This window comes from Mytilus edulis, chromosome 4, assembly GCF_963676685.1.
Source record: "Mytilus edulis chromosome 4, xbMytEdul2.2, whole genome shotgun sequence".
NCBI lineage: Eukaryota > Metazoa > Mollusca > Bivalvia > Mytilida > Mytilidae > Mytilus > Mytilus edulis.
Genome location: NC_092347.1, coordinates 28792374 through 28814220, shown reverse-complemented (window position 1 = coordinate 28814220; position 21847 = coordinate 28792374). Strand labels below are relative to the sequence as shown.

General features: G+C 32.4%; 1 protein-coding gene across 2 annotated transcripts in view; it reads right to left on the bottom strand.

The window, feature by feature from the left end:
- Positions 1 to 17581: 17581 nt before the first annotated feature.
- Positions 17582 to 21847, bottom strand: part of LOC139519369 (non-lysosomal glucosylceramidase-like) — a 28196-nt gene continuing 23930 nt past the window's right edge. The window contains exons 17-18 of one of the 2 annotated variants that reach the window (XM_071311380.1): positions 20136 to 20327; positions 17582 to 18862 (exon numbers count right to left, since the gene is read on the bottom strand). In XM_071311380.1, coding sequence (XP_071167481.1) covers positions 18665 to 18862; positions 20136 to 20327 — 390 coding nt within the window. In that variant the 3' untranslated portion in view covers positions 17582 to 18664. The remainder of the gene's footprint in view (positions 18863 to 20135; positions 20328 to 21847) is intronic. The other variant, XM_071311381.1, reaches the window with a different exon arrangement.

Here is a 21847-nt window from a genome sequence, read left to right as displayed (position 1 = left end):
ATATTTGACATTTCTGCAGTTTCCATGGCAACGGTGGCCATTTTGGAAATTCCAACTCCAAAAATCTCATGCAGACTTAACAGTCAACAATCATATTAAGTTTCATTACTTTTGGAGCATTTTGAAATTTTTGAAATTTTTGACATTTTGACTGGTTTCTATGGTAACACAGACCATTCCAAATTTTTAATGGCAGATACTCCATTAGTACATGGGAGGGAACATACCATCAGAGTTTCAATGGATTTGACCTACCATTTTAAGGAAGTAAAGGCCACTTTTGAAGGTTTTTTAAAGCGTTTTGACCATTTTTGCCTTGTTTCCATGGTAACACAAGACATTTTCGAAATTCCAACGCCAAATTGCACATCTACCAATGTTGCTCATCGTTACTGTGAAGTTTCATTAAATTTGGAGCATTTTGATATTTTGGAAATTTTTGGTGTAGTATCCATGGCAACATAGTAGTTCCAATGAATGCCAAAAATCCTCCAAAACAAGTATATAGTGGGCACCTACATTGTATCAAAATATAATGATTCTAAGTTAAAGCGTCTCCAAATAATTCCCTAAAACCAAAAAGTGGAATTTTTCACAATTGTTCCGTTTCCATGGTAACGGCAGCCATTTTTATTGGTCTTTAGACCTACTGCAACCCGAAATTTTTTGTTCCTCATTATAGTTGACTATCACTAAGATTGGTTCCATTGCCTTCAAAAAATCTGCCGGACAAAAATCATTGGAAGAATAAGAAGAACTAGAATTGCCATTGCAAGCAATAGCGGATGTCACCCTTCCCCCAATTGCCACTAAGCGGCAGCCATTTCAAACTTGTTTAACAGTAAATGCACAAATATGTATGGCCATTCATCTTTTTGTAAATTTTCAGTATATTCAGAGCATTTTAAAGTATTTCATATTTATACCGTTTCCATGGCAACGGCAGCCATTTTGAAAATTTCAAAGTCAAAAGTCTCATCTATACATGCCAGTTTACAATAACATTAAGTTTCATTTAGTTTGGAGCATTTCGAAAATATTTGACATTTCCGCAGTTTCCATGGCAACGGTGGCCATTTTGGAAATTCCAACTTCAAAAGTCTCATTCAGACTTGTCAGTGTACAATCCTATTAAGTTTCATCAATTTTGGAGCATTTTGAAATTTTTGAAATTTTTGACATTTGGGATGGTTCCTATGGCAACAGAGACCGTTCCCAAAATTGAATGGCATATACCACATTGGTACATGGCAGGGACCATACCATCAAAGTTTCAATCAATTTGACCTACCATTTTAAGAAAGTAAATGCCACTTGAAGGTTTTTAGACCATTTTGACCTGTTTTGCATTGTTTCCATGGTAACGGCAGACATTTTCGAAATTGCAACACCAAATTCCACATCTACCAATGTTGCTCATCATTACTGTGAAGTTTTATAAAATTTGGAGCATTTCCATATTTTTGAAATTTTTGGTGTAGTATCCATGGCAACATAGCAGTTCCAATGAGTGCCAAAATCATCCAAAACCAGTATATGCCCGGCACCTACATTGTATCAAAATATAATGATTCTAAGTTAAAGCATTTCCAAATAATTCATCAAAACCAAAAACTGGAATTTTCCATTATTTTTCGGTTTCCATGGTGATGGCAGCCATTTTTTAGTTCCAAAGTTGCACTGCAACTGGAAAGTCAGGGTTCCTTGTTATAGTGCACCATCATTCAGATTGGTTCCTTTGGCTCTGAGAAAACTGCCGGACAAAACTAGGTGGAAGAATAATAATAATAATAATAATAGTGAAAAAGAAACAGAGGAATAGCAATATGTCACCCGACATTGTCGATCGGGTGACATAATAACTAGAATTGCCATTGCAAGCAATAGCGGATGTCACCCTTCCCCCCTTTGCCACTAAGCGGTAGCCATTTCAAAACAACTTAACAGTGAATGCAGATATTTGAATTGCAATACATCTTTCTGTAAATTTTCAATACCATAAGAGCATTGTCAAAAGTTTTATATTTCTGCTGTTTCCATGGCAACGGCAGCCATTTTGAAAATTCCAAAGTCAAAAGTCTCATCTATACATGCCAGTTAACAATAATATTAAGTTTCATTAAGTTTCGAGCATTTTGAAAATATTTGACATTTCTGCAGTTCCCATGGCAACGGTGGCCATTTTGGAAATTCCAACTCCAAAAGTCTCATGCAGACTTGACAGTCAACAATGATACTAAGTATCAATACTTTTTGAGCATTTTGAAATTTTTGAAATTTTTGACATTTTGGCTGGTTTCTATGGTAACACAGACCATTCCAAATTTTCTAATGGCAGATACCAAATTGGTACATGGGAGGGAACATACCATAAGAGTTTCAATGGATTTGACCTACCATTTTAAGGGAGTAAATGCCACTCTTAAGGTTTTTAAAGCGTTTTGACCATTTTTGCCTTGTTTCCATGGTAACACAAGACATTTTCGAAATTCTAACGCCAAATTCCACATCTACCAAAGTTGCTCATCGTTATGCTAAAGTTTCAAAAAATTTGAAGCATTTTCATATTTTGGAAATTTTTGGTGTAGTTTCCATGACAACATAGTAGTTCCAATTATTGCCAAAAATCATCCAAAACCAGTATATGGCCGGCACCTACATTGTATCAAAATATAATGATTCTGAGTTTAAGAATCTCCAAATTATTCACCAATACCCAAAAATTTAATTTTTCACATTTGTTCCGTTTCCATGGTAACGGCAGCCATTTTTAATGGTCTTATGACCTACTGCAACCCGGAATTTTGTGTTCCTCATTATAGTTAACTATCATTAAGATTGGTTCCATTATCTCCAAGAAAACTGCCGGACAAAATCATTGGAAGAATAAGAATAATAATAGTAAAGAAACAGAGGAAAAGCAATATGTCACCCGACATTGTCGATCGGGTGACATAATAATAACAAAGAAACGGAGGAAAAGCAATATGTCACCCGACATTGTCGATCGGGTGACATAACTAGATTTGCGATTGCAAGCAATAGCGGATGGCACCCTTCCCCTATTGCCAGGTGAGCGGTAGCCATGGTAACGGCGGCCATTTTGGAAATTCCAAACTCAAAAGTCAAGTCTACATTAGCTGAGCAACATTTGTTATAAGTTTCAATAAATTTGAAGCATTTTGAAGTTTTTTGTATTTTTGGTGTTTCCATGGTAACGGCGGCCATTTTGAATATTCCAAAGTCAAACCCCCGCTGCAATTTTTTCCCTCCATAATCATATACCATTTAATGTCTCTAGAATAAATTAAACATTGATGTTCTAGAATGTTCTGTGAAAATTCAAAGTTTTGACCTTTTTGCATTGTTTCCATGGTAACAAGAGCGATTTTGGAAATTCCAACGCCAAATTCCACATCTTCCAATGTTGCTCATCGTTACTGTGAAGTTTCATTAAGTTTGGAACATTTTGAGATTTTTGAATTTTTTGGAGTAGTTTCCATGGCAACATAGTAGTTCCAATGAGTGCCAAAATCATCCAACACCTGTATATAGTGGGCACCTACATTGTATTAAAATGTAATGATTCTGAGTTAAATTTTATCCCAATAGTTCACCTAAACAAAAACCTGGATTTTTTTACATTTGTTTCGTTTCCATGGCAACGTCAGCCATCTTGATGATGCCATACCCCGTTTGCACAATTTCATATAGTGGACTACATTATGGCATAGATTCATCAATATTGTTCAAGCCAATTCCGAGAAATAGCATGGACAAAAAAGTGTGGAAGAATAAATATAATAAGAAAAAAAGAAACGAACAATAACACTAGATTTGCGATTGCAAGCAATAGCGGATGGCACCCTTCCCCTATTGCCAGGTGAGCGGTAGCCATGGTAACGGCAGCCATTTTGGAAATTCCAAACTCAAAAGTCAAGTCTACATTAGCTGAGCAACATTTGTTATAAGTTTCAATAAATTTGAAGCATTTTGAAGTTTTTTGTATTTTTGCTGTTTCCATGGTAACGGCGGCCATTTTGAATTTTCCAAAGTCAAACCCCCGCTGCAATTTTTTCCCTCCACAATCATATACCATTTAATGTCTCTAGAATAAATTAAACATTGATGTTCTAGAATGTTCTGTGAAAATTCAAAGTTTTGACCTTTTTGCATTGTTTCCATGGTAACAACAGCGATTTTGGAAATTTCAACGCCAAATTCCACATCTTCCAATGTTGCTCATCGTTACTGTGAAGTTTCATTAAGTTTGGAACATTTTGAGATTTTTGAATTTTTTGGAGTAGTTTCCATGGCAACATAGTAGTTCCAATGAGTGCCAAAATCATCCAACACCTGTATATAGTGGGCACCTACATTGTATTAAAATATAATGCTTCTGAGTTAAATAGTATCCAAAAGGTTCACCAAAACAAAAAACTGGATTTTTTCACATTTGTTCCGTTTCCATGGTAACGGCAGCCATCTTGAAAGTGCCACCCCCAAAAAGCAAATCTTCATTTGGTGGTTAACAATATGGTATAGTTCCATCTTCTTGTGGCCATTCATATGAGAGTTCCAGACTGGACAAAAATGTGTGGAAGAAAAATAATAAAAAAAACAAAAAGAAACGTAGAATAACAATATGTCACCCAAACTCCGTTTAGGGTGCCATAATAAGAAAAAAAAGAAACGTAGAATAACAATATGTCACCCCAACTCCGTTGAGGGTGCCATAAAAAAAGAATCGAACAATAACAATATGTCACCCGACCTCCGTCAGGGTGACATAAAAAAGGAACGTAGAATAACACTAGATTTGTAATTGCTAGCAATAACGGATGGCACCCTCGTCCCCCCATTGCCAGGCGAGCGGCAGCCATTTTGAAAATTCCAAAGTCAAAGAGTGCATCTACACCTGCAAGTTATCATTTTTGCTAAATTTCATTAAGTTTGAAGCATTTTGAAATTTTGGACAATTTTGCTGTTTCCATGGTTACGGCGGCCATTTTGGAAATTCTAACTTCAAAATGCAACTCTGCAGATGCCAGTTACTATTCCTATAAAGTTTCATCCAGTTTGCAGCACTTAACTTTTTTTTGAAATTTTGAACATTTGTGCTGCAACCATGGTTACAGTAGATAATTCCAAAATTCTAAAAGCAGACATCTCATTGCCACATGTCATGTTATATATCAATACAGTTTCATTTACTTTGGTTCACTACTCTCTGAGAAAATGCTGATTTTATGCATTTTTCCATAGGGTCAATGCAAAACTTGGCCCCAGTTTCCATGACAACGGCGGCCATTTTGAACTATCCATATATTGTCCCCCGCTGCAATTTTTTCCCTCCATAATCATATATACCATTTAATGTCTCTAGAGTAAATTTAACATTGATGTTCTGGAATGTTCTGTGAAAATTCAAAGTTTTGACCTTTTTGCATTGTTTCCATGGTAACTACAGATATTTTGGAAATTCCAACGCCAAATGCCACATCTTCCAATGTTGCTCATCGTTACTGTGAAGTTTCATGAAGTTTGGAGCCTTTTGATATTTTTGAAATTTTTGGTGTAGTTTCCATGGCAACATAGTAGGTCCAATGAGTGCCAAAATCATCCAACACCTGTATATAGTGGGCACCTACATTGTATTAAAATATGGTGATTCTGAGTGTAAGCATATTGAAACAGTTCACCAAAACCAATAACTAGATTTTTTCACATTTGTTCTGTTTCCATGGAAACGGTAGCCATCTTGAACCATTCCATGCTTACTGCAACTCTACACGTGGGGGTCCTTATTATAGTAGAGTTCCATCGACATTGGTCCATTTGATTTCAAGAAATCCCCTGGACAAAATTTGTTGCAAGAAGAAAAATAATAAGAAAAAAAAGAAACGTAGAATAACAATATGTCACCCCAACTCCGTTGAGGGTGCCATAAATATGTCACCCCAACTCCGTTGAGGGTGCCATAATAAAGACAATAACTAAGAAACTCAATATATATACACAAATTCAGGTAAATATTAAAGGGTCCCCTGTCCTCAGTTCCATTGACTTTTTTTATAAAGGATCCTAGTTTATTCACTTGTGTTGGTGTTGATGGGTTAAGTATATATATAACTTTGTCATTGTCAGTGAGATTAGCAAATGAATTACTTTCTCTGTTAATGCAATTAAAATAATGCTCCTTTAATTTTGGTGCCATAAAACAATTTCACTAAATAAAGGCAACACTAGTATAACGGTGTTGAAAAATCATAAACCGATTAGGAGAAATTTCAATCTAACTGTAATGATCTGGAGTTATACACAGGGAAACTCTTTTTTTGTATAAGTCTGTAGATATTCATATAATGTAAAATTATATTTATACATAATATAATTAGTAATCTTGGTGTAACTATGGTTGTACAGACTTTAATACTGATGTTGAAGTCCATACACCCCTGATTGCACTAAGATAACAAAGTTAGTTCTTATGAAGTGTTCCTTACATTGCAACATTTTTACAACACTGATGTTGCTGACTACTTTCAAAGAATGTTTTTTGTATAAGTTTTTTTTTATGTTAGGTACATTCTTAATTAGAGAAATTCTTTCTTTCTTTGCTATGACTACGTAAAATCAAATTTTCAATTTTTGGATAGCTACACTAAGAATTATTCTTTTTGGTAAAGGAAGCTACGCATGTTGTTTTTCATGCATACACTCTTCAACGGTTAATTCTCCTTTTTTGAAATTAGTATGTGACATAAGAAAATTCGTCATATTCTCGACCGCATAAACTTCTATCTATATATGTAAAAAAAAAACTGTTATTTCTTATTCAGATCACTGAATATCATTGTTTCTCTTTTTTACTGATAGTCTTACTATTTATAAAGAGATTATTTTTAGATATCTTTATCAATTTCAATCCTTGTATCTATGATGAGTTTATTCATACTACATATGAAAATTCCTTTTTTCTAAACTACTATAGCTACATACAAAGTTCAAATTACCATGCAGCAGTGTGGATTAAAAATGAATATATCTACTATTTAAAACATTTGGCATATCAAAGCATATGTTAAGTGTTCTAGATCATTATATGAACATTATTATATCTGGGTCTCAATAGGTGTTATGCATGTATCTATTCATGCCCTTATAATATCTTTTGCCTGTATCTATTGATGCCCTTATAATACATTTTGACTGTATCTATTCCATGATAGCCAAGTTATTTTAGCCCGAGTTCAAATTAATGAATGTTGTTGAGGTTATTTTTAGTAAAGCATGACATGTAATTTTTAGATAAAGTTATTTAATTAGTTATCAAAGGTACCAGGATTATAATTTAGTACGCCAGACGCGCGTTTCGTCTACATAAGACTCATCAGTGACGCTCATATCAAAATATTTATAAAGCCAAACAAGTTCAAAGTTGAAGAGCATTGAGGATCCAAAATTCCAAAAAGTTGTGCCAAATACGGCTAAGGTAATCTATGCCTGGGATAAGAAAATTTAAAACTCATTGTAACATTATAGAATTTGATAATTTTATGTGCAATAAATTTATATTTTTTTTTATTTTTTTTTTATGATTTCCTGTATTTAGAATATATGGAAGTATTATGTGATGTCGGTCATTTTAAGGATATCGTGTTTTCAATATCCAGGTTATAGAATTTGATATCATGCCTTTCAAACTAAACATATACCCTCACGACACTTACCAAAGAGCAAACCCTGGATAATCATAGGTATGTTCTATGTTCCTTTGGAATTTCAACCAAAGATGAAGAACTTGATCTTCCATCACTGTATTGGATACTTAAACTACATAAGTGTCATTACAGACAACAGTATATTGCTAGGTCTTCCAAGTGCTCCACGAAACCTCTTTCTAAATTATCAACATCTATTTTATCAGATATCAAAGCAGGGCTTCAAAGTTATTGTGAAACTGCCTATTCTAGAGGTGGCGTGAATCAGATGTGGATACTAAAACATTCAAAAGATCTTTTGGAGTACATACAATCTAACTCTCTTTCATCTTGCGATAGTATTAAAACATTTGACTTTTCTACACTTTACAGAAGTATTCCACATTTTAAATCAAAAGACAAATTGAAAATGCTGGTATTGCTTTGTTTCATAAAAATGAATGGCTAACGAAGATAGAAGTATCTTATCTTAGGAAGGGATAAATCCTCCCTTGTAAAGGATCACTCTGATTCAAACAAAATAAAATCTCCGAATCTGACACTATCAAGATGGTTGATTTCTTGATTGACAACATATTTGTTACGTTCGGGGGACGTGTTTTTCAAGACTGTCGGCATTCCAATGGTAACCAATTGTGCCCCTCTTCTTGCCGACTTGATTCTTTATTATTATGAGACTGACTTCATACGGGAACTTCTTAGGAAGAAAGATAAGAAGTTAGCAATATCCTTTAACTTTACTTTCCGCTATATAGATGTTCTCTCACTAAATTATTCAATTTTTTTTTACTATGTTGAATGCATCTATTCAATTGAACTAGAGATAAATCGTACAACAGATACAGTTAAGGCGGTCACATATCTTGACTTACATCTAGAAATTGACAATGACGGTCGGTTGAAAACAAAACTTTACCACAAAAGAGATGATTTCAGCTTTCCAATTGTGAACTTTCCATTTCTAAGTAGCAACATTCAAACAGCACCTGCATACAGGGTATATGTCTCCCAACTGATACGAAATTCCCGTGCTTGTATTTCCTATCATGATTTTCTTGATAGAGGGTTGCTGTTCAAAAGGAAGATATTAAACCAAGAGTTCCAAATGGTGAAGTTGAAATCATCCCTTCGTAAATTTTACGGACGCCATCACGAGTTGGTTGACCGTTATGTATTAACCGTTTCATAGATGATATCGGATATGTTCCTTACGTCGTAACTAGAATCCCCTTCCCTTTCATGAATGTGATCTACTAAATTAGACTATTTACCTGGATTTGTTATAACATGAGCAACAGGTAGCAATACACAGTTAGGAAAATAACTTAAAATTGACGCTTTTAATTTTTAAACACCCTCTTTCCCTTCCTTTCTAACAAATAAGGCTTAATATTTGTGTTATGTATGTGCATATTTATAGAATGAGAATCTTCCATAGATTTGATTTCTTATGGTTATTAGGGTGAAAAATAATTTCTTTTGGGTGTAACCATGGCAACAATCTGCATTTCTTTGATAAAAAATATTGCAAAAAAAGGGGGTGAACATGTCACAAAAGTCACCAAAATTTGGTCCAAAGGAAAATTTCAATCAATTACAGTGAAACCTTTCCTTAAACCATAGACATATCTATCAAGAGGTCGTTTTTCCAATTGAATTGAAAAGATCGAGCGCAAAATCTTTGTTGATAAACACTACAATAATGTATGGACCTATGGGCGGTACGGATAGAAAAATACAGACTGTCAAACAGAAAAATGGCCAATAAAACATGCGAAAAACAATCTAAATGTTCATATAAACCCACAAAGAAGGCTATATTATTGTTCAATTATCACAAAATCAATTTTTTTGTACAAAAACTTTCATATTTAAAAAATTCACCATGGCCATAATGCGAAACTAAAAATCTGTGTATTGCTACCACACGACGGTTGCCACATGTGGAGCAGGATCTGCTTACCCTTCCAGAGCACATGAGATCATCCCCATTTTTGGTGCGGTTCGTATAGCTTATTTTTTAGTTTTCTATGTTGTGTCATGTATACTATTGTTTGTTTGTCATTTTCATTTTTAGCCATGACGTTGTCAGTTTATTTTCGATTTGTGAGTTTGACTTTCGCTCTGGTATCTTTTGTCCATCTTTTTAAAACCGTGTGTATGTGTCTGTCTATAAATAAAGGCAACATTAGTATACTGCTGTTCAATAGTCATAGATTAATTAAGCGAAAAACAAATCCAGGTCACAAACGAAAACCGAGGCAAACATTTCATTTATTAGAGGAAAACAACGGAACAATAGAAACACTGAACTGCTACAGAAACATACGCCAACGTTCATAGAAACGGACTATTTGATAGAAATGGTCATATTCCTGACTTAGTACAAGCAATTTTAAAAACAAATAGTTCAGTTGAACCTGGTTTTGTGGCTAGCCAAACCTCCCGGTTATAAAGCAATGTTAAAAAAAAACGCTAAAATGACAACAGAATATGACAGAAATACAGTAAAAATAAACGAGAGAACACTTAGAATAGAGAAATACACTAATAAATAATATTATAGTACATTACAACATGTAAACCACAGAATAATAAAGGAAAACCGCCATTAGTTTACTGCAGTACACTCTGTTTATTCCGTGTAAATATTCTAATTAAGCATTTGGTGTGTTTTAATTGTTAAATATGAGGAGTATGAGCCATCAACCTAAACTTAGGACATATGAATAAAATTATATTTTGGGTATACATCAATGAGACAATGATATAAAACAAAATCAAGAATATCAAGGTACTAAATAAAACAAAAAGAGTCTGCAGCCACTTAAACACCCAATCTTTTTTAATTGTGGAAATAAATATTCTTCAACATTTCAACAAATTCATTCATAGAATAAGAAGAAATATTGGTAAAAGGGGTAGTTGAATAATGATCGTAACCATCGGACAAAGTAGTATTTACAATCAAGAAAAGCACATACTTTTGTAAGCAAACTCAAACAACTAACATTAAGACAACAACAATCAATGAACGATATCTATTTGGAAAGATTCAAGTGAAAAATATCAGTCAGTAAACTAACTTTATGTGAATGGATTCAAGCAATAAAAACAAGAATTGAACTAAAATTAGTGTTGATTAATCCAAACAATAAAAACAAGAATTGAACTTAAATTAGTGTTGATTGATCCAAGCAGAAAAACAAAAGTCATTGAACTATATGAATTTGGATTGTTCAAAGAGAAAATTACAATCAATTTAAAACTATTTGGATTGATCCAAATGAAAGCAACAATCAATGAACTATGTCTATTTGGATGGATCCAAGCCAAAACAACAATCAATGAACCATATCTAATTGGATGGATCCAAGCCAAAACAACAATCAATGAACCATATCTAATTGGATGGATCAAAGCCAAAACAACAATCAATGAACCATATCTATTTGGATGGATCAAAGCCAAAACAACAATCAATGAACCATATCTAATTGTATGGATCAAAGCCAAAACAACAATCAATGAACCATATCGAATTGGATGGATCCAAGCCAAAACAACAATCAATGAACCATATCTAATTGGATGGATCCAAGCCAAAACAACAATCAATGAACCATATCTATTTGGATGGATCAAAGCCAAAACAACAATCAATGAACCATATCTAATTGTATGGATCAAAGCCAAAACAACAATCAATGAACCATATCGAATTGGATGGATCCAAGCCAAAACAACAATCAATGAACCATATCTATTTGGATGGATCCAAGCCAAAACAAAAACCAATGAACTATATCTATTTGTATGGATCAAAGCCAAAACAACAATCAATGAACCATATCGAATTGGATGGATCAAAGCCAAAACAACAATCAATGAACCATATCTATTTGGATTGATCAATTCAAAGCCAAAACAACAATCAATAAACCATATCTATTTGGAAGGATCAAAGCCAAAACAACAATCAATGAACCATATCTATTTGGATTGACCAACGCAACGAGAGAAAAACAATCAATAAACACAAAAAGTAAATGAACTTGATTCAAGCAAAACAGTTATTTCTAAATTAAGAAAAAAGGCTTTAAAGAGCATGTTTCTCTCACCTAGCCTATGTGCATCTTCAACAATAAGAACTCTCCAAAATTGTGGACTAGAATAGAACTCATAAAAAAAATGTTCTGTTGATCTAGTACTGCTGATATTAGTATTTAGTAAAACTATCAATAAAGGACATAACTCCAAAAAAAAGTCTTCAGATGATTTTAGCCATATTGGCTAAATGTAGATCTAATTTTGCTTTTCAAGTTTCTCTCTTTTATTATATTTTGGATGGCAAAAAGAAGAAGAAAACAAATGGTCAAGTTACATTAAAGGGATATAACTCTAATAAGGAGTTGTCTGACAGTTTTGGTGTAAACAAGAGTTTTACAGACAATAGGTAGATCTCATCATTTTGAACTCTTTCATTTTGTCAGATTTTCCTTATTAATGGCAGTTTTCAAGATAATGATTTTTTTCATCTTTATCCCTATGATATATTTTTGTTGACAGGCAGGGTCATTGGACACAATTTTTACACTAGATATCCGGTGATGATTGTGGTCTGATAAATTTGACTGATAAGTTTCAGAGAAGATTTTTGTAAAAGTTAATGTAAGATGACAGATGACAAATATCATGTGATGAGAAAAGTTCAAAATCATCAACAAAACAAACCCTTTGTGTATGTGAGGTACAGTATGCAAACAAACCCTTTGTGTATATGAGATAAAGTATGCAAAAAACCCTTTGTGTATGTGAGGTAAAGTATGCACACAAACCCTTTGTATATGTGAGGTAAAGTATGCACACAAACCCTTTGTGTATATGAGGTACAGTATGCACAACATGAAACAGAAACTATTTTGTTATTTATTTTGGAAAATATGAAAAATCACATTTTATTTATACTCAATTGTTATACATAAAAATTACAATAATTGATCAGGTGTAATTTTTCAAGATCACATAAAAATATAATTTCAATTGAACAACAGCGGTATCTCATGTTTCTGGCTAATTAGTTATCAAAGGTACCAGGATTATAATTTAGTACGCCAGATGCGCGTTTCGTCTACATAACACTAGGTTTCAAAGAGAAAACCATTTACAACTGGTTAGGATCAGGGCTCCAAAAATATTTTAAAAGGTAGCTGGAAATCTTTAAATCCAATTTTAATCTTTTAAAACTTTGTAACAAAAGGCAATCAAGTAATTATTATTTGGGCATCAAGGATAATGATTAACCTGAATACAAAAATTTGATACTTCGATATAGATTGAGAGAACTTATGGTAACTCTTACATTGGTAGTTCTGTTAACTGACAATGCATTGTTTTTTACTGCAAACAAATGGAGCAGCCTGTCCATTGTACTACCACTGAAAAATATATGGTTAACAAGAATGTGTCCATAGTAAACGGATGCCCCACTCTTGCTATCATTTTCTATGTTCAGTGGACTGTGAAATTGGTGTCAAAACTCTAATTTGGCAGTAAAATACAAAAGATCATATCATAGGCAACATGTAAACTAACATTCAAGATGATTGAACTTCAACTTCATCAAAAAATGACCTTGACCAAAATCTTTGACCTGAAGCCAGACAGGCCAACCAAAGGACAGTTGCACAAGATCGAAAAACTTAATGCCCAAAAATGAAAAAAAAACCACTGAAAATGCTCCCTACTTGAAACAAGGTGATACACTTGATTTGTGACAACTCAACAATCTCCACTTATGATTATCCATTTATATATTTTGTATTGGTGGAGTATTGCTGCCTCATCGTGGGATTAATCAAATGGTCCTTACTTTCAGAAACGAAAGACATTTTGTAGATCTACAATACACAAAAATAAGGTGCAGGACTTGAAAATATAACACAACCAGGCAATGTAACAAAATTAAAAATCTAAACATATATTAACTACAATAAGATATATAATAAATTGTATATAAACAAAGAAAAAGAACAATAAGAATTTAATGTTAATGAGATATTACAGCAGAATGCATTGAGTGTAATGGTAAAGGTAATGTCTTTGGTCAGCTTGCTTGTTAGCTGAACCGTGAAGTCTGTATTAGGTTAGATATTCTACCCTCCTTTAAGAGTGGTCCAGTCCTACAGTCAGATAGGTCGGACTAGTCTTCCCTTAAAGGAGGGTAGTATACCTTACCTTATAATGACGTCACATCAAGCTAGCCAAAGATATTACCTTTACCCACACACTCAATGGATTCTGCTGTAATGAGAAATAAATGGAACGCTTGACTAGCAACATCATGAAAAGATGAATACAACCACAGACCATGCATTGTTTCATTTATAGGATATGGATTATTCAGCTATCACTATAAATTACGTAATTTGATTTTGTATCTAGTTGACAATGTAAGAATCAAAATGATGCAGTACCTTGCAAAGACTAATGCATGTATTCATATTTCAATATCAATGTCAACCCGTAACATTTTATATAAAACTAATGCAACAAACATAACCTCAATCATACAGTTTAATGATTTTAGGTAATTATACTCTAATGGCTCGATTTGACAAGGTATTATTCAACTGTAAACAATTGACTGATGTAAAAATGAAATAAGTATTTTTGGGTTACAGAAATAAACCAGGTGCTCCGCAGGGCGCAGCTTTATACGACCACAGAGATCGAACCCTGAACAGTTGAGGCAAGTATGGACAAAACATTCAAGCGTGATACAGCTCTGAATTTGGATTGTGATCAAATTTTTGACATTACATGGTTTTTTTTTACACAAAACAAATGTCAAGATTTTACAAATCAATTAAAGATTTCTTCTTCAAACTTTTTAAATCTAAAATTAAATAGTTGACACAGCATAGGTTTCTGACACAGAATGAATGTGGTCTAATGAACTTAAAAGTTTTTTTTTTGCCTTTGAGCAATTCACTATGCTGTTGAATATTAATCCTCTCAAAAAAATGTTTGAAGAAATTTTCTTTTTATTTATGAAATCTGAAATGAGAAAAATTTAACCCCCCCCCCCCTTTTTTTCACATCCCCGCTTCCCTTTTTCCAAAACTGATATCCATTCAAATTTCTAATGGAGTTTGCAACAATAACTACTCTTTTAAATACATCATTAAATATTAAAATGTAAAATAAAGTGTTTGTTATCACTGAATGGTAAAGATTGGTTGGTAGTAAAAGTGAATATACATTGTTTATTGTATAAAACAATAACAAAAACTTCATCAGCAACATTTTATATTGGCAAATTTCCAATGAAGTTATTTACATAAAGTTATTGGCAAATAAAAATAGAAAATGACATCATAGTCATGTCTGGCAAATGTCCAACATACATTATCTAAAAACATTTTAGATAAGATAAGGAAAAAAAGCTTCATCAGCAACATTTTATACTGGCAAATTTCCAAACTGGCAAATTTCCAATGAAGTTATTTACATAAAGTTATTGGCAAATAAAAATAGAAAATGACATCATAGTCATGTCTGGCAAATTTCCAACATATATTATCAACTACTATTCTATACAAAGAAAGATAACTCCAATTGAAAATTAATTGCTATTGCACAATATTGTGCAATTAGATATTTCTTGCTATTGTGCAATACTGTGTAATTGAAAATTTCTTGCTATTGCACAATACTTGATATGGAATCCTGATTTGGACCAACTTGAAAACTGGGCCCATAATCAAAAATCAAAGTACATATTTAGATAAAGCATATCAAATAAGCCCAAGAATTTAATTTTTGTTAAAATCAAACTTAGTTTAATTTTGGACCCTTTGGACCTTAATGTAGACCAATTTGAAAACTGGACCAAAAATTAAGAATCTACATACACAGTTAGATTTGGCATATCAAAGAACCCCAATTATTCAATTTTTGATGAAAACAAACAAAGTTTAATTTTGGACCCCAATTTGGACTAACTTGAAAACTAGGCCAATAATTAAAAATTTGAGTACATTTTTGAATTCAGCATATCAAAGAACCCCAAGGATTTAATTTTTGTTAAAATCAAACTAAGTTTAATTTTGGACCCTTTGGACCTTAATGTAGACCAATTTGAAAACGGGACCAAAAATTAAGAATCTACATACATATTTAGATTCGGCATATCAAAGAACCCTAATTATTCAATTTTTGATGAAATCACACAAAGTTCAATTTTGGACCCTTTGGGCCCCTTATTCCTAAACTGTTAGGACCAAAACTCCCAAAATCAAACCCAACCTTCCTTTTATGGTCATAAACCTTGTGTTTAAATTTCATAGATTTCTATTCACTTATACTAAAGTTATGGTGCAAAAACCAAGAATAATGCTTATTTGGGCCCTTTTTTGGCCCTTAAGGGGGTTCGCGGGTCTAAATCATTTATATAGGATTTCTCTATATTTTTCTATAAATGAACTTTATCTTATCGTTATTAGAAAAATTAAATAAAAAAATGGGGTCACCGTTCATTTGCGCTCACAATCTGCCCTCGAAAGAAGCATAAAAGTGGTGTTTTTCTGTTGAATTAATAGGAGAAATAAAGGTAATATCGAAATAAAAAAAGAAATTTATTACAGAAATCGCTCAAATTTTACAATAATTTAGTTTAAGTACAGCATATATAAAAATTATATTAAAAAATATAGGTCACCGACGAGTTAAAAGAGATATTTCAATGTTAAAGCCAAAACAATGGCATTTTTCCACTAAAGGGAGATAATTTGGAACTTTTTCAATGATGTTTACATTTTAAAAGTCATCTGTGGCCAACACGAATTTATTGTTTTGAATGTTTTTTGTATCATATGATAAAGTAACAACTGCAAAAGGTAATAAATAAAATTTGTAATGAAAAACAAATGTTTAATTTTTTTCTGAAATTTTTATACCCTCGAGCCTCCTTAATTCCTAACCTGTTGGAACCAAAACTCCCAAAATCAATCCCAACCTTCCTTTTGTGGTCATAAACCTTGTGTCAAAATTTCATAGATTTCTATTCACTTAAACTAAAGTTATAGTTCGAAAACCAAGAAAATGCTTATTTGGGCCCTTTTTGGCCCCTAATTCCTAAAATGTTGGGACCAAAACTCCCAAAATCAATCCCAACCTTCCTTTTGTGGTCATAAGCCTTCTATTCACTTTTACTAAAGTTAGAGTGCGAAAACTAAAAGTATTTGGATGACGACGACGACGACGACGCAGACGACGACGACGCCAACGTGATAGCAATATACGACCAAAAAATTAAAATTTTTGCGGTCGTATAAAAATATGTATTTGCTTCTATCAATTGGGTACTGAATATTTGTACTTTACAGTAAACATGGTTAAGTTATATCTTAAATTGTTTTAAGAAAAAGGCAATTTCTTATGATAGTATGATGTCGATAAAATTGAGAATGGAAACAGGTAATGTGTCAAAGAGACAACAACCCAACCCAAGTATGATCAGGTAGAGATAACCCAGACAATTTATACTTTTACATTGAAACATGTAAATAAATAAACATACATGAGTTCATTTCCTCACTACTTCAAAGCTTTCAAATTTATCAACATCTAAAATCTGTTCGCATTTTCAGAATCTAAAGGACTATGGGTATTCTCATTATTCGTACACCAAAATGAAAATAATGTTATGTTACTGGTTGAATTTCAATTGTTTAGCATGTTTTTAACCAATCACAACACTTTGGTGTACGTTTTTAAAAATATTACCCAGAATGCATTAGATTCTGCAACGGGGAATTATTCATATCATTTAAAAATAACCTTTTCAATTACACTTTTTCTTTCAAATCCTTGTCAGTAAATAAGTTTAAGAAATTTGATTACTCTAATGAATATAAAAATCTGGCAAGTAAAAATTGTATATTATATGCTTTGAAACTACAATATTTTGGTTTAATTCCTGTCCTGCCACTGTCATCAAAAATACCACCTGACATTTAAAGCATAGACCCGTGGGACATAATGTAAAATCATTCTTTAAAGCAATTTCGATTTAAAACAAAAATTAAACAAAAAAGATATATATTTCAAAAACACTATAACAATACAAACAACAATTTCTCTAACATATACCATTTCTAATAATTGCACTTGTGTATATATGGAAGCTTAATCATTTTAACTATTAAATAAATAATTGTAAAAAAAAATAACATAATTATTAATAACAAATTACAAGCAATTACCTGACATACAGTATTAAATACCTGCCTACAATTTCATGTGAACATATTGAGATTTTTGTCATGCCATTAGTCTTTTGAAATTTTCATATTTTTTATATGATAGTGATTAATATGCAGACTATAGATTTAAAAAAAAATAATCTTAAAATGAATCTCAAGACAATTTGATCCATAGAAATTATGTAAAAAAATCTGGTGATGAAATCTGGTAACTGATTAATCTTATATATTTCAGGTCTGTAGCCAGGAATTTCCAAGTGGGAGGTAGGTAGTGGGGGTTCGATACAATTATACTAAACTTAAATTGTAACAATTCAAACAGAATGTCAACTTTAACACTGCTTATTTGTTTTCAAGGAGGGTTTATATGAACCCCTCAAGCCCCCTGGCTACGAGTATGTATTTCATGATAAATTTACTTGAAAACTTCATTTTTGCCATGTGTTTCAGATGTGAAATGATTGAGTGTATAAAATAAAGAGATGTGGTATAATTGCCAATGAGACAATTATCCACCAGAGAATCCAATGACATCTACAAATGTATTAGTTTCAGCTGTATAAAACAAGATCTAACAAAAAAAAACTTGTGGCTTTGAAAATAAAACGTGTAAAATTTGAGCAATATGAACACAAAAAACTTATAGCATCACTAAGTCCATATTGCACACATTCAAGACTTCATTAACTGTGGATGAAACTTTTCTAAAGCCCATTGCATGGCCCAAACACATAGTGGTCTCATATATCCCAGGGATCTGTAATTTCTGTCAAGCATGTAGGCCTCTGGTGTCTGGAATTGTAGACCATATGTTTCCCAGCATGTATGGTAAGCTCCCCATGCTGTTTGGAAGGCTTCATCTAACATACCCTGTAACATATATCAATGAGATATTAGAAAATATACATTTAAAGTTCTGTAAATTACTTTCAAATCTAAAATCCTCTACACCAAATTATATGGTTTACAGGGAACTATGTTGCCTAGAGGCGGATTAAGACTGATTTTCAGGGGGCCCAGGCCCCCCTCTTTTCTGGAAAAAAATTGGTTGATTTTCATAGGGAATCACTGAAGTATGACTGGAGCTGGCCCCCTCTTAGGCAAAATATTTCAAGGTTGTGGCTTCTCATATAAATTGGAAACATAAAATTTCATAAATAAAGATTGGTTAAAAACTTTAATAAAGCAAAGACTGTTAGACCAGTTTCTTCTGAATTGGAATTCACTAATACAAAATTCATCAAGAGCTTTTAAAGTCATAAGAAACCTCAAATCAAAAAAAATTAATGCATATGATTTTTATAACTCAATGGATAGTTTTTATTATAAAACTTATGTACATATACTTTTTTCTGAAGAAAATTCTTTAATTTATTCATATTTAGAAGAAGTTTACTTTATTTGAATAGCTTCCTTCCAGCAAGCTATTCCCCCGACATATTTTCCGTATGCAAGGTGACCTCAGTGTGACCCATCTCGTAAAAATCCGGTGACCACAATACGCATGGATGTCCTTAAAATAAACTATTATCTGAATTTACATGTTAAACACGTGCTCAATTTCCATGCTTTTTTGTTTATTTTTCGTCAATTGTTGACAAACAGGTGACAATCGTTAAACTTCGGCTTCAAAACACGAACTTTAATTACCTGCCATATTTTCACCACAACACTGACCGATTGAGAAAAAAAATTGACAATTATACGAAATTTACACGAAAAAAATGATAAATTCGAGCACAGAAGACGAAGTTTAGGATGTTTGTATGCATTAGTTCAAGAATTGGAAGAACATTATTTTTCACCGGTCACTCGTTTCTTATGACTTTAACTACAAAATTTTACAGAAAAGCTGGGAATTTGAGGAATATTTCAGGCAGATTGAAAGACAATGCAATTGCAGTGCTCCACCCACTCCATGATAATGTCCTATATGAAATAATTATTCAACTTTCTAATATAACGCTCAGGATAAAATTCTAATATCACCGACCAGGCCATGTGTAAATTTCTAACAAATCTACATCTCCCATAAATTCCTTCGTTTAAAATTATTAACTCTCAACATCATTTATATCATAAATATATTCAATAACATTACACTATAAGTTTGAGTGCAAATGTACTTAAGACTATGACATACCTCCTGAATCATATTTGCAGCCAGGGCATATGTGACTCCTACCCAGAATTCCTCACTTTGAACACTACTCATATCCATCTTCCCATCAGGCCTTGTTCCATTAATAGCTCCCATGTTACCATTCTCAAATCCCATTACATTATTTTTGAATATAGTCTTCAAGGCTGTCTTTACATGTGTTGGTGGGAAAATCTGTGAGATAAATGAGGACTTCCTTATTGGGGAAAAATACTTTCTAAATAATGGTATTGTTTTTAGTATCAAGTGTAAAAATTTGCATCTGTTTTGATACATAAAATCTAGTTAATCTGAAGCTCAATTAGAAGATGAATCAACTGTTGAAGACCACCTCTTGGTACTTAATCCACCTACAGATGCTGGTTTTTCGCACTGCGTTGAAAATCCATTGGTGGCCTTCAGCTCTTGTCTGCTTTATGGTTGGGTTGTTGTCTCTCTGACATATTCCCCATTTCCATTCTCAATTTTATTAATATCAGTAAATTTAACAGATTTTTTTCTTTTCATAACTTGTTTACATATGCCATCTATGAAAATTTTATCAAATCCTTGGTTTTTTGGGGGTTTTTTTGGAAAGAAAAAAGGTGCAATTGTTAAATTTAGTAAAAATCTAGAGAGAATCATTTCCCACCAAATTTTGAATGGCTTATATTAGCATATTTACCTGACGATATCGGGGATATAGGTATTTAGTCGGATCTTAACATGCACTTGTGATTTGTTTACAAACCGGTTTTGATAAAAATAAACAAACAAATGTCAAAATGTTCAGGACTTAATTAAATCTGTATTTGGGTAAGATGATGCAAGCATACGATTTGTATTGCGATTTACACTTTGAGAAGCAAATAATCTTTAACTACTTTATTAAAATATTGTGTAAAAACGTTATGAGATATGAAAGTCAAGTGGCTCCAGCATTATTCTGAGTAAGTTTCAAAAAATTTCAAAGAAATATTTTTTACAGTGGGTTAGCTTTCATTAGTCTTCACTATCCTATAGATTAACAACAGTTTTCTATTGGTTATATTTATAATTTAGAATCTTCATTGAAGGTGGAGCAGGAATGCACAGTTAATTAATTATATTGATGTGACATTTGTATGCAAGAGTGACATTCCTTTGTATTATGTGCTGATTCAAAAAAAGGTTATGCAAGTATTGTCTCCCTTTAAAAGGTTCATTATTTTATAATTAAGTACAGGTTTCTGATTTAATTTTGAATAATTACAAAATGTATCAATTCAATATATTTCAGTTTTTGTTTTTGGTATATCAAAGACATTGGTGTATGAATATAAGTTCATAAATTTGAAACGTTTAAAATGATTACATACCAATATAAAGAATCATTCATAATTTTTGAAAAAGACTATAAATGAAAGCAGAATTATATATCTCCCCTTCAAGATAGATTGATTGGAAAATTAACCAAATTTAACTAGTATAAATCACAGAGGGGGACTAGCAAGCAAATTTCAATTGTAGCTTAATTAACGTTAAAACAATTTTCCACCTTAAACAAATGTTACTTTATACAAATATAAGGACTTTGTTAGCTAAATCAAATTTAATAGATATTATTAATTTTTATTACAATAGATTAACATGCTACTTATATCTCGAAAAAAAAGCACACAAACCATATTTTTTTTCTGCATTTATTATTCCTTTATTCATATATGATATATGAT